At 37.8% G+C, this 17,937-nt stretch overlaps 1 protein-coding gene across 1 annotated transcript in view; it reads left to right on the top strand.

The window, feature by feature from the left end:
• Positions 1 to 17,937, top strand: part of NDST4 (N-deacetylase and N-sulfotransferase 4) — a 182,127-nt gene that overhangs the window by 76,787 nt on the left and 87,403 nt on the right. Inside the window, exons 7-8 of the mRNA XM_006269625.3 lie at positions 13,164 to 13,349; positions 14,829 to 14,957. Of these exons, the coding sequence (XP_006269687.1) occupies positions 13,164 to 13,349; positions 14,829 to 14,957 (315 nt within the window). The remainder of the gene's footprint in view (positions 1 to 13,163; positions 13,350 to 14,828; positions 14,958 to 17,937) is intronic.

Here is a 17,937-nt window from a genome sequence, read left to right on the forward strand (position 1 = left end):
TGTATAGTATAGAAGGCTAAGTTTTATTTTATGTTGGTGTTGTAGTTATAATTTTTTTTTTTGATATGTGTAGTAAAAAAGTGGTTATTATTATTGTTAACCCTTAGTTAACCTAGTGTAGAAAAAAACTGTTTTGAATGGTTTTATTTGTTTGTGATATGGGCACTATTTAATTTGCTTGTGACATGTCCTCTTGTCTATGGCACAGCAAGTCACATTATGTTTATGTATAGACTATTTTGTTTATTATTGTTAGTGTTTGGTAAGCGGGTATATATAAAAACAAAAAGCGTGGTTAATTTTGTTTTGAGATATTGTAAAATTTAATAACTAAAATATATAAATATAATAATGGCTATTATGATCTATGGTAAACATAAGATAATCAAAGACGCCGACATTTGAATTAATTTAAACGCAGTAAATTGTTATTTTTGATTTTATGTATTTTTTTTTAATTTGATTTTTTTAAGGTAATTGAGAGTGAGGTATTAGATTAATGTTTTTTATACGGAGGGTTTTTAAAATTGTGGTTTATTATATTTGAGTTAAATTGTAGTTTTGAAAATATTAATTTTTTGTATCGTTATTAGTGGCCTTTTTAATTTTTTTATTGTTATTTTTTTAATCATTTTTTTTAATGTATAGGTTCTTTTAGAACCTTGATTATTTGTCCCCTTTTATTATCATTTTTAAAAATTTTTATGTTTTTTTAATTAATGTTTTTGTTTATATTTGATTTTTTTGTGACATCCCCTAAACATTTAGATTATTAATGTTGTTTTTTTTTAATAATTTAGAGTTTTTTATTTAAAATATTATGACTTGGCTTTATTGTGTAAAGTCTCGAATAGGTTTTAAAACAAAACAAAACAAGTATGTATAAGATTATTAATAGGAAAAGAAAAACTATAAAATGAGTCGTTAGTTATATCTTTGGTCTAAATTGATAGAAGGTTTAGGACCGAGTTGGAGGTTTTGAAGTTAGCTTTGTTTGTTGAGGAATCTGTTGGTAACAGCAGGAATAGAGCGGCAACCCTGCTTGTGACATATGAGCAGGCGGCCATTGTGGCGTCCACCTGGGTGTGTTGTAGGTGGGTGTTTAGTGATTTTTGTGATCAGGCAGTCACAGATTGTTTTTTTGTTATTGTTGGGTTTATAAGGGAATAAAACAAATGAACAGATAAATAAACAAAGAAAACTAAAAAACAATTAAATTGTTTTTTGTATATTTATGAGTATAATGTTGTAGTGGTTGGGATAGTTTATAGATGCCACCTTTGAGTAGTTGTTTGTTGGGGCAGGCTGTGGTGTTATTTGGAGTGTGTTGTTAGGCGTGGGTGTTTTTAGGGCCTGGACCGGTTGGTGGTATTGGTCGAGGCTGGTAGCCTAGTATATGTGTTAGTTGTCGTTGTTTTGTATCTTTTAGGTCTTGTAATCGTTGTTTGGTAAGCGTGAAGTGGTTTAGGAGGAACCCAAACATGGGGTTTTTTTTGGTGTTTTTTGGGGTGGTAGTCTTGATTTTTTTTGTGAGTTGAATTGGGAATGTTTTGGCCTTAGATGTTTGATTGGATATGTAGTAAGATAGTTTATGGTCATGGCTGAGTTTGTGGTTGTTGGCTTTATAAGGGTTTGTAGTCATGGAAGTTGATTTAAAAGATTTTTTGTTGGCTGAGTAATGAGCAGGTTGAGGAGAAGGTGAAGTGTGATGATTTTTTTTTTTTATAAATCTTTATGTATGTTTTGATGATATTAAGGGTGGTGGTGGTGGTTGTACTGTTTGGGTTGGTAATTTGTTTGGTTATTGTTATAGGATGAGTGGTAGCTGTAGTTGTTATTGTGTTTGATGGGAGGATTGGATTTTTGTTTGTTGTCCCCTCCCTGTGGTATGGAGGTGGGGCCGTTGGAAGTGACGTCATTTTAGGGGGTGAACTTGTTGGGTGGAGTTTTATCTGTTTTTTTTTGTGGCTTTGTTTTGTTTTTTTTAGGTCTTTCGGGCAGCTTATTTTTTTTGGTGTTATTTTTTGGTGGTAACGGAGGGTTTTGGTATGTTGTCATCTCTGCAGCAGCTTTGCTGACTGTAGCTAACTGGGTTTTTAAGTTTGTATTTTTATGTAGTAGGAGTGATATTATATTAATTATTTTTTGTTTGTTTTATTTGGAGTTTTTTATTTTTTTTTTTATTTTTTTTTCTCCTCTCAGCGAGAAGTAGTTGTTGACGCACCCTGACTTTGTTTTGTTCACTTGGTGATAAGCGATGTGGGCCCATAATTTATTTGTGTTATTTATATGGCGCCCCCCCCCCCCACACTATATTAGGGGCAGTTTTTAATTAATTTTTATTTTATTATATTTTTTTTTGATCCTGTTCATGACTCCATGTTGGGATTTAGGGCAGCCGGCCAGTAGCTCTTTTTGACTCTTATCCGGGCAGATAAGGGTCCGGGGTCTTAGAAGGCCGTTAGGTGAGTATTTGTGACGCTTGGAGTGGAATTATTTAGGTGGACACTTATCGGTTGTAAAGTAAGATTATTTATTTATGTCGTCAAGGTGGTGAATAGCGGAGGTCAGAGATATTTGGTTAGTTATAGTTTAAGGTTTGTAGGTCATAGGTCGGTCTGCATAAGAGTTTTTTGGTCAGGTAGATAAACGGAGAAAAAATCGGGCCGGTAGGTCGTTGATTTATGTCTGATAAGGTCGAGACGGGGGAGATTGATAAGAGATTAATTTGTTAGTTATTTTTATGTATCTGTTTAGAGGTTTTTTAGGTGTGTGTGCGGAGGTCTCCCGTTCTTCACAGAAGTGAAGATGGGTTTTATTTGTGTAATAGCCAATTGTTTTTTGTCACGTCATAAATTTAATTAGAATCGCCAATTATTTAGCGGTCTTTGTTAGGGTGTTATCATAGGGTTATTTGGGGGGTTTTTTGACCAGTTATAATGATTTATGTATAGCACAGAAGGCTAAGTTTTATTTTATGTTGGTGTCGCAGTTATAAATTTTTTTTGACATGTGCAGCAAAAAAGCGGTTATTATCATTATTGTTAACCCTTAGTTAACCTAGTGTAGAAAAAAACTGTTTTGAATGGTTTTATTTGTTTGTGACATGGGCACTATTTAATTTGGTTGTGACATGGGCAAGGAGTATGGTCTCTTATTTAGAGCAGGGGAATAAGTGAAAATTCCTAAATTCTAACTTGAGTTCTACTACTAAGTTGCACTGTGTTCTCTACCATCATATACCCATCTGTTATATTGGATATTAATCCTTACTAACATTACAACAGTGCTTTGCACAATTATATATATATAAATCAGTCAAGTCCAGAAGTACTTGTTATTTAGATTTCATAGATTTCATAGACATCAGGGCTGGAAGGGACCTTGGGAGATCATCAAGTCCAGCCCCCCGCCTCAGAAGCAGGAAGTCGCTAGTGTCAAAGGATCTCAGCAAGATAAGCGCCCAAATGCTTCTTAAAGGAGTGCAGAGTAGGTACTTGCACCACCTCTGGAGGAAGCCTATTCCAGGCCTTGGGGGCTCGGACAGTAAAGTTCTTCCACAAAACGGTTGTGGAGGAGTTGAGGACTATTGGTCCTTCTCATCCCTTGGGGCGCTTTGGTGAACAGGCTTTCCCCCAGGTCCTGATGCACACCCCTGATGTACTTATAGGCTGCCACCAGGTCCCCCCTGAGCCTGCACTTTTCCAGGCTGAAGAGCCCCATGGCTCTCAGCCTCTCTTCATAAGGCCTGTTCTCTTGTCCTTTGATCATGCGTGTGGCTCTCCTCTGGACTCTCTCAAGCTTCTTGACATCCTTCTTGAATTGTGGAGCCCAGAACTGGATGCAGTACTCCAGCTGTGGCCTTACCAAGGCTGAGTACAGCGGGAGGATGACATCCTGAGATTTACTTGAGAAGCATTTATGGATGCGAGCCAGCGTTTGGTTTGCTTTACCAGTTGCGACATTGTATTGGTGGCTCATGTTCATCTTGTGGTCAATCATGACCCCCAAGTCTCTTTTGACCTTGGTGCTAGTGAGTGTAGCACTGTCGAGCCTATAAGCATGATGCAGGTTTTTTTCTCCAAGGTGGAGTACCTTACATTTGTCGGTATTGTAAGGTGAATTTAGATTAATAACACCCATTGCTTTCAAGTTGGGTACCTTTTGAGATTTGTGGATCTGGACATTGGTTCTTTTTTTGAGGCAGATATTTTACAGACTGTTACTTTAAAAAAATAAACAACTCTCAAGATACTGTCTTTGGTAAGTCCACTCAAATTTTGCATATAAGGAAAGGCTTTTAGCTTCCAAGCTGTTTAGCAACTGCTTGATGGAAGAAATGACATATTCTGACACAGGGCGGCATTGGTGCCTCCCTCCTACCTTCACCTCTGCCTGCCCAGGACCCAACAGGAAGTTAGGAGACTCTTGTGCAGCACCAGACTCTGTTACATATACATGTGAATGATTGATACAGCAGCTGGCATTACCAGTAGATATTTTTGTAGCCTCAGCTGCAGCATCTCTTTCTTGTCAAGTGTCTGTTTTCTTCACAATATTCTCAGCCTCTAAGGAATCTATTCTGCCAACAGAATGTGCTGTGAGAGTTAGAAAGCAATAACTAAAGGAAATGAACTGTCCATATCAATCAAAATGTATTAACACAAATCTACCAGGATTTGCAGTTGTCTGTTCTAGACACTATACTACTCTTGTATGGGGGAAAGGAAAACTTAAGTTCTTGTACCCTTTTTTCTTTTCTTTTCTTTTTTCTGTAAATCCCCTACATTTGATATATCCATTCTGTATAGACAATGGGTACTATTCTTACTTTTGAGTTTCTTTGCATCATTATCCACCCAACTATACAGGTTTTCTTCATCTGCCTAGGAGTTTGGCTTAGCAGACCCTTGAGATCCCTTTAACCTTATAATTCTGTTTGATATGTGGATTTAAAACTGTCAGATATTCAGAAAAAAACAGAAAATGAGGTTTAATTTCCTTATTAAAATTATAGAAAGTTACCAGCCAGAATGTTCTTATCCTAATATCTTATTTACATAAACATATCACATTTAAGAAATCAATTCAGAAAATGGAAAGTAAAATTTTATTAAATCATTTATTGCAGAGGGGGGTGTTAATTATATTTTGTACTTCTGTCTGATGACTTAGAAATCCTTTATGGCCTCTAATGGAGTAAACCATAGACACTAAAAAAATCTCAAATATTTATCCACGCATTATACACAAGGGCACTGAGACAGGTAAATAAATTATCCAAATCATATGCATAGTCAATCCCCCAAAACAAAAACAAAACCAAAATAAAATAAAGATATGCTAACCTCTTCTGGTATCCTTTGTAGGATCTGTAATTAGTGGTATGAAGGGAGAGAGATTTCTATGGAGTGTGTGCAGTGTCTATGATAGTGTTTGTTTGTATATATTCCAATACTTAATGAGCATCTGATGTCCTCAGATTTGTGAATGGTAGATATTTCCGTCCAATTACCAGGTGGATAAGCACACGTTGTTCCAAAAGCAGCTTGTTTTCACGTTTTTAACTCCACATTTTAAAAAGCACGTGGAAAGTTAGAGAAGATCGAGGAATGGATGACAAAAATAATATAAGGCTTCTAAGTCAAGTCATACAAGAAGAAATTGAAGAATATACTCATCTTCAGCTTGCTAAAAAGATGCTTAAGAGAGGACATAATATTAATCTTCAAATACCTGAGGGCTGCCATAAAGAAGAAGGGAAACATCTTTTCTGTCTTACTGCAGAGAGTAGGACATGGACAAATGGACAAATGCCTTGAAGTTGCACCAAAGTAGGTTTAGATTAGGAAAAATGTCTTCACAAAACAATGAGGCAGTAGAATAGACTAACTAGGGAAGTTTATAAATCTCTATCATTGGTGTTGTTCAAAAAGAGGTTGGAAAGACATTGTTAAGGGGTAGTTATATCTATGCCCTACTATGGGTATTTCCCATGTTTTTGGGCTTAGCTGGTTGCCACATAGGGCCAGGAGGGAATTTATTTTCCCCTCTTGAACATACATTCTCGTCAGAGACTTTGGGTGTTGACTGCAGTCAAGGCTGGGGATTTTGGCTGAGGTTTGTCAATACTCCCTGCTGGAGATTCCTGGCTAGAGGGACATCAACCTGTAGGTTGCTGGCTAGAGGGTCTTGCCTCTCTGCTCAGGGTCAGGCTGTTGCCATATTTGGGGTCAGGAAGGAATTTTACCCCATGATCAGGTTGGTATAGATGGGGGGGTGGGGGGGAGAGCTTTTGTTTTCCTCTGTAGTGGGGAGGTGGCCCTTTTCCTGGAAGCTCTTCAATGTATTTTAACAACTTTTGCAACAATAGGAACATCTGCCAACAACATTGCTTTACCTGTGGCAAATAAGGGTGTGGCTGAGTCTCGGTGTAGTTTTGCTAGGAGAGTAGACAATTAATTTATATGGGATCGTTTGGATAGGGATGATCCAGCCTCTGGCAGGAGGTTGGACTAGATGACTTTTGTGGTCCTGCCTGGCCTTACTTCTCTATGATTATCTATGATTCAGCAAATTAGTCTGGACCTCTATCTAGCCCCAGTGGTTGCTCTGCTCTTTCCCCAGTTACGTTTACTCAGGACCCCAAGCCTTGATGGTCTTGGTTTCATTCTCGATAGTTTTCTTTTTTTAACAAAGCCAGCATACCCATCTGCTGCTCTGACTTTCAGCCTAACATATTTCATTTCACATAGAAGATACAGAAGGCACAGAATAAATGACCTACCAAAGATCATTCATTAAATATGTGGCAGAGCCAGGAACTGACCCCAGACCTTATGGGCTTGTCCAGATGAGCATGCATGTGCAGTTTGCAGTACCTCAAAACTGTTTGAGGCACCACAAACTGCATGCAGTCCATGTACACCCATTTGTTGCTCTCTTAATTTTCAGCACGGTGCCAAAATTTGACATGGGGTGGGGGGGAGGGTTTCCTGGTGTCAAAAAAAAATTAAAAAAAAAAAAGCAGCTTGGTGCATGCAGCAACAGTGTGTGCTGGCACAAACAGTGGCTGGCCATCAAGAGCCCCACTCTGGCTGCTGGCCAGGCTCTGTGAGGTCAGATTGGTACCACTGCTGCCCCTGGAGACCCCCAGTAAGGCTGCTGTGGCCAGCACAGGTGCTGGCTGCAGTCTGTCTTACCCCACCTGGGACAATTTGGCACGCATTGGAGCACGTGTGCAGGGGAATGCCCTGGGGCACAAAGCAGTGCACAAATATGCACATGTCTGGATGTGCCCTATATCCAGGGCCTTGATCACATGCCCCTCTTTCCTAGAAGCAATTAAAGGTGGCCATGGCTTTTTATACCTGCTGTAAAATAACAGAAAAGATTCTGTTCACATCTGTACTTGCGTACCTAAAATTGGAAACTTATGCCCCACACTGGATAAAGTATATAATCATTCTGTTGAGAACTCTACCTTCCACAGAACTCACAAAAATACTAATCTACTCTAAAATGGAAAGTTTTGATGAAATTTAAAATAAATTAACTTAAAATTGAATTGAAAATCACTCTTGTTTAAGCATGCAATAGAATTCCCATGCTATCACCGGTAATTAAGTATTATACAAAAAAGTACACCTTTAAAAATCATAAGTTATAAGGGGATAAAATATGATGCACACAATTCTTGACAACTAAGAATGTGGCAAATGCATTCACCAAATATCTGCTATATTATAAAAACATATTAAACTGACAAAATACATTTTAATCTTTTCCAGGAAATCTCACCCTACTTCAGTAACATTAGCACTAGAAAGAGATAATAGCTTACGTTAATTTCCTAATTCTGCAAGGTGACATTTTAAAGTTGCACATCCAACCTGTCACCTCTCTCTTTAGCTAAATCAAAAAGTTCAGTAATATATATGCAGGTCTAGTATGAACTGCTTCATCTAACATAATGATATCAAAATTGGAGCAAATAATTTCAGTGGGTGTATTTCAAACATTAAAACAGAGGGCTTGCCATACTAAATCAGATATTTGGACTGAGCAAGTACAACTTGGTGACTGTGCACATGCATCTCCTTTCTTGGTTTCACATTCTGGTTTTCTTTTTGCAAAATGCATTGAAGTTGGCGTGGCAGGTGAAGGTAGTAATCGAACAAAATTCCGTGTCCCATTGTATTTGCACAAACATTTAAAAAGGACAGGATACAATATGCTCCATGTGCTTTGAGAAGGACTAACATGTATTTACCTAAATGCCACCGTAATATCTGTTGCCACCAGACAGGGAATCAGTCAGGCTTCAGAGCTTCATAACCATGACTTCTTGGATTGTGGAACAACATTTTGGATATTTAGATGCACTGATGCCTAATGATTGTATTGCTTTTTTTCTGCCCTTACTCTTTGAAAAACAAATACCTGGGCCTGTGAGTTTGTTCTTATGATATGATTCTTAAAATGCTTAGGATATATTGTCCAAATGGCAAGCACCCAAGAATCCCCTTTTTTAAGCTAGGAATTTCCCCAGTTCGTCCATAATTTTGAATTACTATAAACAATGAAAAAGAAAACAAAATAAAAAATGGAGGGATGGGGGGGGGAGAGAAAGAGAGAGAATAGCGCATAGGAGGCTAGGAGGAGTAGGGCAAGATAAAAATGGTATTTGATTACAGACTATCAATATCTAGGATTTTTTTTAATTCTCTCAAAAAATGGAAATATATATGGCTATATAATTTCCTTTTTCAGTAGGAAAATCCATTGGTAAAAAAAGACCATCTAGAGAACGATTGCCAGACCTAACTGCAAAACTGCTATGATTGACCCAGTCATTTTGGAAGGTCAGACATCCCTTTTATCACTTGTGAGAACAGACAGTAATTCCAATCCATGAGACAATGATTCCAAGATTACTCTCAGAGCTCAGTGTAAAACCCGAGATTTATTATAAAAAGAGTAAAAGTTATCAAAAATCTTACTTTTCCTTTTCCTTACTTCATGTTTATGCCCACTTCATGTTCCTGATAGCAAATATGAAGTTTTATTTTTTAAGAACAATTAATTTTACATTGAATTTCAAAGCCAGCAACAGAGAAGGGATGAATATTGAATTTTCATTCAGCAATATGTGCCTTACTGTCCGCCCACTTTGATTTTTTATCTTGTCTACTTGTAAATCTGTTTTATAAACTGAGATACTAGTTTATTGACTTGGTAAAAATCCTATTTTTTTATATCTTTCCACACAGCCATTGACAAAATCATATTCTGTTTTTTTGTTCCCCAGTGTTCCTGCGGAGTACAAAAAATTGACAACTTTTTGAATTGCCTTTTCCCCATCTCCCTGGCTCTAGTAATGAATCCTGTCTATTGTCCAACCCTCTGGACACTTGTGTGCCTTTTACTCACATTGCCATTTAAGCTAAGATAAAAATTGTCCCTTGAGGCCCAGGTAAAATAGCAAAGCAGATTTAACCACTCCAAAATTGGAAACCTGCTCATATCCTAAAAGAAGGTGACAGAAGTAGTTGCAGCACATAAAGACCTTCAAATCGCTTTCCTTCCCTTCCCTAGTATCCACTAACAGTGTCCACTATTTTTACACCAATCTGTTGTTCCCAGGGAGCACAAACAGAAAGAAAGCAGGGAATTCTTGGTACACAGAGAATACAGTATTGAGGGTAAAAACAAGAATTCATAGGACCCAGCTGAGGTTTAGGTGTCTTAGTTCATTCACTGCTTCCTGAAAGGAAGTACGAGCAACTGGAGGCAAGTAAATGGGGGGGGGGGGGATGTGGGGGGGGACAGGTCCAGAGGAAGCTGGTAGGCCTGGGGGGCACAGGGGTAATGACTCCACAAGGAGAGCTGCCCAGTCTGTGGGAGAAGGGGTAAAACTAGCCCAATCAGCTTTGACAGGGGCACAAAAAGCATAGCCCTGGGGCTGTGGAGAGTAGCTGGACTTTCCCAACCTTGATACTTCACCATGAATGTCTGCAAGCATTCACTAGGTTTGGTGGAGACTAAATCAGGCATACCATTTTTAGGATGACCTAAGCCCTGCTAACAGTTCCTCACCTAGGCATTTAGATCACCCTAACCTTGTTCAGGGTGATCTAAATATAATAGTTAGATATACTCTGAACCTTGTAGTAATTTGGTTTAATGGAAAGATACAAAATTTAATTGTTAACCAATAGAGTTTCCTATTTTGACTGGTCATTGTGGGGAAAGTCAATAAAACGTATTATTTTTGGATACAAACTCCTACATGAAATCAGTTACATTTCTTCAAAAATATTGCCATTCTGAATTCCCATACAAGAGCAAAGACCTCTAATGGAGTGTCTGACTAGTGAAAGGGTGCTCAGCTGTGCCTGGCTCCGTGGCACTGCGTTGGATCACGGGAGGCATGGGGGACCCCGGGGGGTGTGCCAGAGCCCATTGAGAAACCTCCATTCCCTGCGTGAGCTGGGTATGCTACAGCCTGTACAGCTCCCTGCCTGGGATGCTTTTGGTCAGTGACCTACCTTGTTTGATTTGCTGTTCTAACCTAGATCAATTAAGTTTGATACCACATCAATCCAGATCTATCTTAGACTGGGATCCACCATTTTTAAACCAGTCTATGTGCTCTAAACTTCTGTTCTGTTTGAGTACAAACCGGTTTCTGACCACCTAAACCAGAAAAGGTGTAATGTCTGTACCTGGCCACATTGTGTGCAAGAAATTATCAACTGTTTTGAGTCTCCAGAACTCTGTCATTAGTCGGCTACTGTATTATGCATCTTGTTCTATTTATATTGGTTGTGGTATGACCCTGAACTAATTTAGTACTGGACTTAGTACTGAATTTAGCATAGAGAAAGCAGTCATATATAATGAACTTACATGTTCTTGAACCTGACATTTACTTCCCATGTGGCATTAGGCAACCTGAGCTATTGGTGCCTCATTTTCCTTTGTTATCCTGTTTGTGCTTTATTCATTTTACTATAAGATCTCTGGTTATGCAGTCTCTCTGTAAATATTTGTGTACCTAACTGTCAGCATACGGGGCCGGATTTAGTTGGTGTTGCTATGTGCTTGCTACCATATAAATAAGAACATTTTGTAGTAGAAGTATCACAGAACATTCAGACATTTTATCAATGTATTTGTTTAGAGAAGGCCAAAATGTTTCAGCAAACTTAGTTCATACGTTACTTTCCTATACTTAAATTTGGCCTTAAATTTATTGATACCTTTGCTCATAATATAGACTTGACCCCTGCTTCATATAGATCTAGCAGAAAGATGATGGCAATTATGCACCAAAAATAAACTTTGCTATCAGTAGAAGTATGAAAGAGTCTCCTGCACCCGTCCTCCCCCCTCTCTGGCCCTCCCAGAACAGCCAGAGACCTCAGAGCTGCATCTTTATTATGAGATAGTAGATAATGTAACGGGTTATGCTGTGTGAAGTGTGAACAAATGTTCCCCATAGGTTTTATTTAATTTGATCAAAGGATCAAAGGCCCGTCTATGCTAAGTTAAGTGTCTAGCAGAATGTGCTACTGCTGGAATTAAAAAAGCAATCAACAGTTATTAGATAATATGGACAAGAGAAAGGGCAACAGTTATGATCCAGAGTTTTAGCAGTTTTCCTCCAAGTATCAATTATATTTGAATGGAAAATGGCCTATCTATTCTGAGAACTAGCAAGTCTTCATTTAGCAGAAGAGAGATGTGAGCCCATGGTGTGGTACAGAAGACTGTGACTGTGCTGAGCTTCCCAGACACAGCGTCTGGATATTGAGTAATGAAGGTCTCATTATGTAAATACATTTGATGCCCAACATGGGGGCGGAGGGAGGGAATCTAAAGGCAAGCATCTAGGACACTGAGTGATCATAGAATGCAGCATGATACTGGGATCGAAATGAACTAAGAAAACATCCTCTGTGGAAAAAAGGAAGAATCGAAAGAGACTTACCCAACGTGAAATTCTCTGAGTATGTGGAGAAATTAAAGAGGTTTGAACAGCAGTTCACTTTATATCTGAAAGCAATAGGGGAGGAAAAGTCAATAAATAGTCTTATTTCTGAAAATGGCTGGTTCTAAAGTACATGTGGTATTTAACATTTTTCAGCTAGTTCAGAAAAAAGAGCCTGAGTCCGTTTTAAGAGACCAGATTGAACAAATGCAGAACATATTGCAAAGCTGGACACTAAAGTCTGCTTTTGATGAAAATTATGAAAAAGACAGAGAAACATTCTTTATGTATATTTCTTTCTTTCTTTCTTAAATATATATACCTGCCTTCCTACCAAAGGTTAAGAACAGCTTACAGTAAGAGAACAGAACAACTTAAAAGGGCAACTAGAATACCAAAATCAAACCAGGGACCCACAAAACAACATCTTGCCCTAGTTTTGTTTGGTCAACACTTACTCAAATAGAAAGGTATTGCCATGTTGCTAGTAATCAGTTGCTAGTTGTACCTGATGTCCAGGATCAGAATCTGATTGCCCTTGAGGGAGTATGTTCAAAAACTGAAGAGCAGTGGCCAAGAATGACCTACCATGTGTTTTCACCAAGTGGAGTTGATTTACTGATGGTACTCGCTGGAGGTCGCTTTTGGCTGACCTTAGGGATCAAGAGCAGGTTTAGAGAGCGATAATATATGTATATTAATCTTTATAACAAATATGCTCCTAACCAGCAAAATCTTTCTTGCATTTTCAAAATAGAAACAAACATCAATTATCACACCCAACACTCATTTATTGATTGAATATTGACTGAAAAGTTACTAGGCAAACAGCATCACTTACCAACCTTTCCAGAACTACTTTACCAAACAGCCAGCTATATATTACAAAGATACAAAATGCATAATAAGCAGGCAGTTAAATCTGTTCATTATAATGGTAGTTCAGTCTAATGATGATTTATCCTCCTGTAGTTATTACACTGTAATACCAAAGAGTTGCTTTCCTTCTCATCTCTCTCCTCTTTTAGTATGTCTTCTATGTAAAAGCATACATGACTAAGTGTGATGAATTCTTTAAAGAAACCATTTTGCAGAAAAAAAGGATGAACAAATTGCATAACTTTGTTCTCCAGTACTCCAATATGCTGTTTCTCTTGCTGTGTTTCAGGAGCATGGTATTCCAACTGGTATGGGCTATGCGGTGGCTCCGCACCATTCTGGGGTCTACCCAGTACATGTTCAGCTCTATGAGGCCTGGAAGAAGGTCTGGAGTATCAGGGTCACCAGCACAGAAGAGTATCCCCATCTGAAACCTGCACGACACAGACGGGGCTTCATCCATAATGGCATCATGGTACACTGCATTTCATTATATCTTAGAAATATTTCTTAAAACGACAAAAAAGATTGCATCCCCAGTCTGACTCATAATTATGCATGAAAAGATGTGGAAACCAGCAAAGAAAAAAAATGAATGGGAGAAGTGATTTTCTTCTCCAGTATGCAAGGTTTTGGTTTAGATTTTGTTTTCTAATATTCCCATAGTAGAAGGACCTTTGCAGTTTGCACTGTAGAGGGACTAGAAGCATGGCCAATGATATTGAAGGATATGCAACCAGGTGATAGGAAACAAAGGCATTTACACCATCCATTCAGCTGCAAAAAGACCAAATAACCTGTAAGAATCACTTGGCGTATCTTAACAACCAGGTGGAACAATATGCTACAGATTAAAGTAAATAACCCAGAAGAATTCAATTGACAAGGAGAATTATGACAGGTAGAAGGTAATTACACAGGTTGGAATTTTCCCAATACTCAGAATAGAAATCAGGATTGGCCAACTGTGCCCTGGGCCATTAAAGAAATAACTCCTATTGAATTCAACAAAAGATATGGACTTGCATTCAAAGACAGAACTTTATCTAATATATTTAGGAAAATAAAATGTAATTGATAACACAGTAACAAGTTACAATGTAGATTTCAATTAATTGCAAGTAGGATCATAATTCTTCAAGCATTTAAATATGCTTAGATGCTTTATTGAATGTGATCTTTCATTGATTTATTTTGATTTGACTGAATACAAAGAGATAATCCAAATGGTAAACTAGCTAAAAATGTAGTTCATTTTTGGGAAAGGCTTGTACAAGTACTGAATAATGCCAATAAATCTTAAGAGTTTTGATGTCTTGTGATTAAATAGTTAACAGAATAACTGAGGTGGATGCTTTGGTTCACTGGGGTTTTTTTTCCATCTACCAGTTTTTTTTTAATCCTGACACACAATCTGATGATTTATGATGGTATGTAGAGCTGACCTCAGGATATACTCATGCAACAGTCCTGCCAGCCCCTGTATATATTTCAGTTGTGGAAGGGAATTTGATTTTCAGGGCAGAGAAAAGAAAGAACTATTTCTTCTGCCTGAAACCTGAAATACAGATTTTGTGCAATATCTCACTAGCAAGAAGATTAATAGCTTGAGATAGTGAAGATGGCCAAGAAGCACTACTTATCTTTTAATAAACTAACCTTGCTAAAGGAGGAGAAGCTTTTTTCTTCCTGTTACAAAACCCTGAAAACAAACCCTGAATTATTACTATGTGAAATGAATAGAATGGTCTCAATGAAGGATTTGGAACACAGTGGTGCAGCCACTTTTTAACAGGCAGTTGGAGTTATCAACGAGCAATATCGTGCTCATCTACGATAAGAACAAAATAATCCATATGGGAGCAAAATCAGCAATGTTTCTGCCATCTCCTGCTTTTTGAATGAGATTTACAGAAGTAGGCTCATGTCACTGGCATTTTTATTTTGTTCTCAGGTACTCCCTAGGCAAACCTGTGGCCTTTTCACGCACACAATTTTCTACAAGGAATATCCTGGAGGTCCTCTAGAACTGGACAAAAGCATCCAAGGAGGGGAACTCTTCCTCACCATCCTCCTGAATCCTGTATGTAACCTACTTGACTAATCTAGTACCATACTGAACCCTTATAGGGGGGGAAAGGTAAGAACATAAGAAGTGACATACCGGGGCAAATTAATCATCAGCTATCTCTAGTCTAATGTCCTGTCTTCAACAATGGCAAGTAGTAGATGGTTTTGAGGAAGGGGAGATGAACAGGGCATATCTAATGAAATCCATCCCATGCTATACCTTCCCTGATATCAACCAACATTGTTTTAGGGATATTGGAGACAACTGAATTTTTAATTCATATCTCATTTGACAAGGTAATCACCTTGCATCTCTGACCTTCTCTACTTGCCAGTTACTTCGCATGTCACTTTACCATCTCCTCCCCTTTTTGCTCATTGTAGTGGATGATCACTATTTCACACATGATGACCTGCCTATTGATGGATGTCATTTTCCCCATGAAAGGTACCATAGTGACTGAAAAGAATAGGGGAAAAACAACTTTTTATGTGGCTTTTTCTGTGTGTAACATTATGTGATCCTGTGTGTGTTTTTAGATATGAATATAGTTTTATTTATCATATTGCTGATATTTTAGTAATTTCTTTCATTGTTGTGACATTTTATATCTGTCAGTCAGACAAAAAAGAGTTACAAGATGCAGCCTTCCATAAAAGAGAGGTTTATTTCAATTTCCTTTAGTCTATGGGCTTGTTTTAACCAAACTGATTTCCAATAATTGAAAGTACAACACAGGAAACCCTTGCTCTCGTGGTTTCAAATATTCGCAAATGCCAAACCCGCATTTTAAATACACTTGATACACTTACAAACACAGAGCTCCTTGTGAGCTCTGTGCTTGCTGCCGCCAGGCTCCTGCCACCACTCCTGTTGCCGCTGGAGCCATGTCCCCCACCAGCTGCCGGGGGCACTGCAATCACGAACACAGACTGCAGTGCCTTTTTCGGCGATTTTGCCATTCATGGGGGATACGAGAACATATCCCCCATGAATGGCAAGAGGATAGCATTCGAAAATATTATTGGATAGCATTGGGAAAAAACAGCTTTATATCTATACTGTTACCATTTGAGTTTTACTTCTTACTTTTACGATTTTCTATCATTACCTCATCAAAAGCTGTTATTTTACTGAACTGCATCACACATGTGAAATTCTGACATGTACTCTCCCAAACCTGAGTTAAGTACGTATATGTTCCATATAATCCTTATTCAGACAGGAAGAAATATAATTTAATCATGTGTGAGCTGAAGTAAGACATGTCATAAAACCCTACCATCATTTAAGTCAGGTCAGCGCAGCACACTATAAAATATGCAGCAACCAACAACAGTAAAAGCAAAAGCAAGTCTTATCATAGAACAAATTGGTGAGAGCACAGAACAAAACCCACAAAACTTGTATTCATATATGTGTTTTCCTGTAAATATAGCATTTTGATGCTTTGCTGTATAGTCAATGCATTAATAAGTGAACAAACAGATTTTTTTCCTTTTCCACAGTAAGGAGAAATTTAAAGATCCAGTGGTTCTTGTTTTGAAATATTTCATGGCTTCACACTCTGAAATCTAAACTGTTTGAAAAGGTCCAGCCACTCAGGATACTTGCCTATTCTACTGGCCAGTTGAAGATTCAGCTGAATAAAAAAATATGCATTTGAATGTGAGGTGTAACTGACAGTAGTGCATAATAAAATAGTAACAATACACTTCCCTATGTGCAGTCTGGGGCACTTTCACACACAGTCTGGTTAATGAGCTTTTCTTGTACTTGTTTATCATTTTATGCAGTTTCTGAAATCGAATACAGTGGACATTGGTGTTTGCTTTTCAGATAGATTACAGAGAAGACAGCTATCTGGCATAGAAAAACATTTTAAATTGAAATAATAGGAATCTACCATCTTTGTAGAAATGATACACAATTGGGTATGTAATGTAACTTACAGCTATAGCCATTCTTAGGGATCAAAATCTTAATAATGATACATGCATCATCCCTAGTGCACATTATTGAAAGTTTGGATTATGTATGACAGTATATATTATGAAATTTCAGACTTTGCAGAAAGCCCTTTATTTTCCAGAAAATTGTCATAAAATGGGTTGCACCCAATTGTTTATATATGTCTGTGTGCATGTATGTGTGTACATATTTTTTTAATCCATACTTTACAAAAACAAAGGCACAGACATCATTTCCATTGGTGTGCCAGAGATTTGCAGAAATACTGTCTCTCCTATTAATAATAATGTCACTTGCTTGAATACATCTCCTGCTTGTTGGGGTCTATTCTCTACTGGAAGTGTGTGATTCATTCCAATTAGCATGTGTGTGAATTATGTTTATATAACCAGGGTACAGTAGATCCCAACTGTGTGAAAAACAGACCCCCATGGTGTGTGCAAACTGTATCAAATTCTATTTCTACTTACTGAAAGATCGTATGGGTGTATGCATTTATTTTTGTAGCCCTGCCGGGCTACCATGACAACTGAAGATTTACAAATTACACGTCATTACTATAGTGAATCACATTCATGGCAGGGTTAGAGAATGGCCTTTGTTGAATTCTCAACACAGCTAATCAATTATCTCACTGTATAAGGTAGGTAAGAGTCTCTTATTAAAACCTAAAAAAATAGGAACATGGAATTGAGCCACTGAAGCAAGTCACCTGCAATTACAGGCAGTCATATTATATAGTGCCTGTTATAAACTGAGCAAGCTCCACCTAAAACCCTACTCTTGCTAGAAAGCTTAATTAGAACTATTCTGTTATTTTCAAACTACTACTTAGTAATTTTCAGAAGAAGCTTATTCATTACTAATAAGTCTTTATTCTTACTATTCATCTATAATGTCAAATTGGAGTAAGTGTTACTAAGGTCATGATCTAACTTCTTTTGACTTTCATTGATTTTTGCCTGGAGCTGGATCAGGTCAATGAGACCTACATTTTTTCACTTCCATCAACAGGAAAATG

The sequence above is a fragment of the Alligator mississippiensis genome, chromosome 2 (assembly GCF_030867095.1).
Source record: "Alligator mississippiensis isolate rAllMis1 chromosome 2, rAllMis1, whole genome shotgun sequence".
NCBI classification, from domain to species: domain Eukaryota; kingdom Metazoa; phylum Chordata; order Crocodylia; family Alligatoridae; genus Alligator; species Alligator mississippiensis.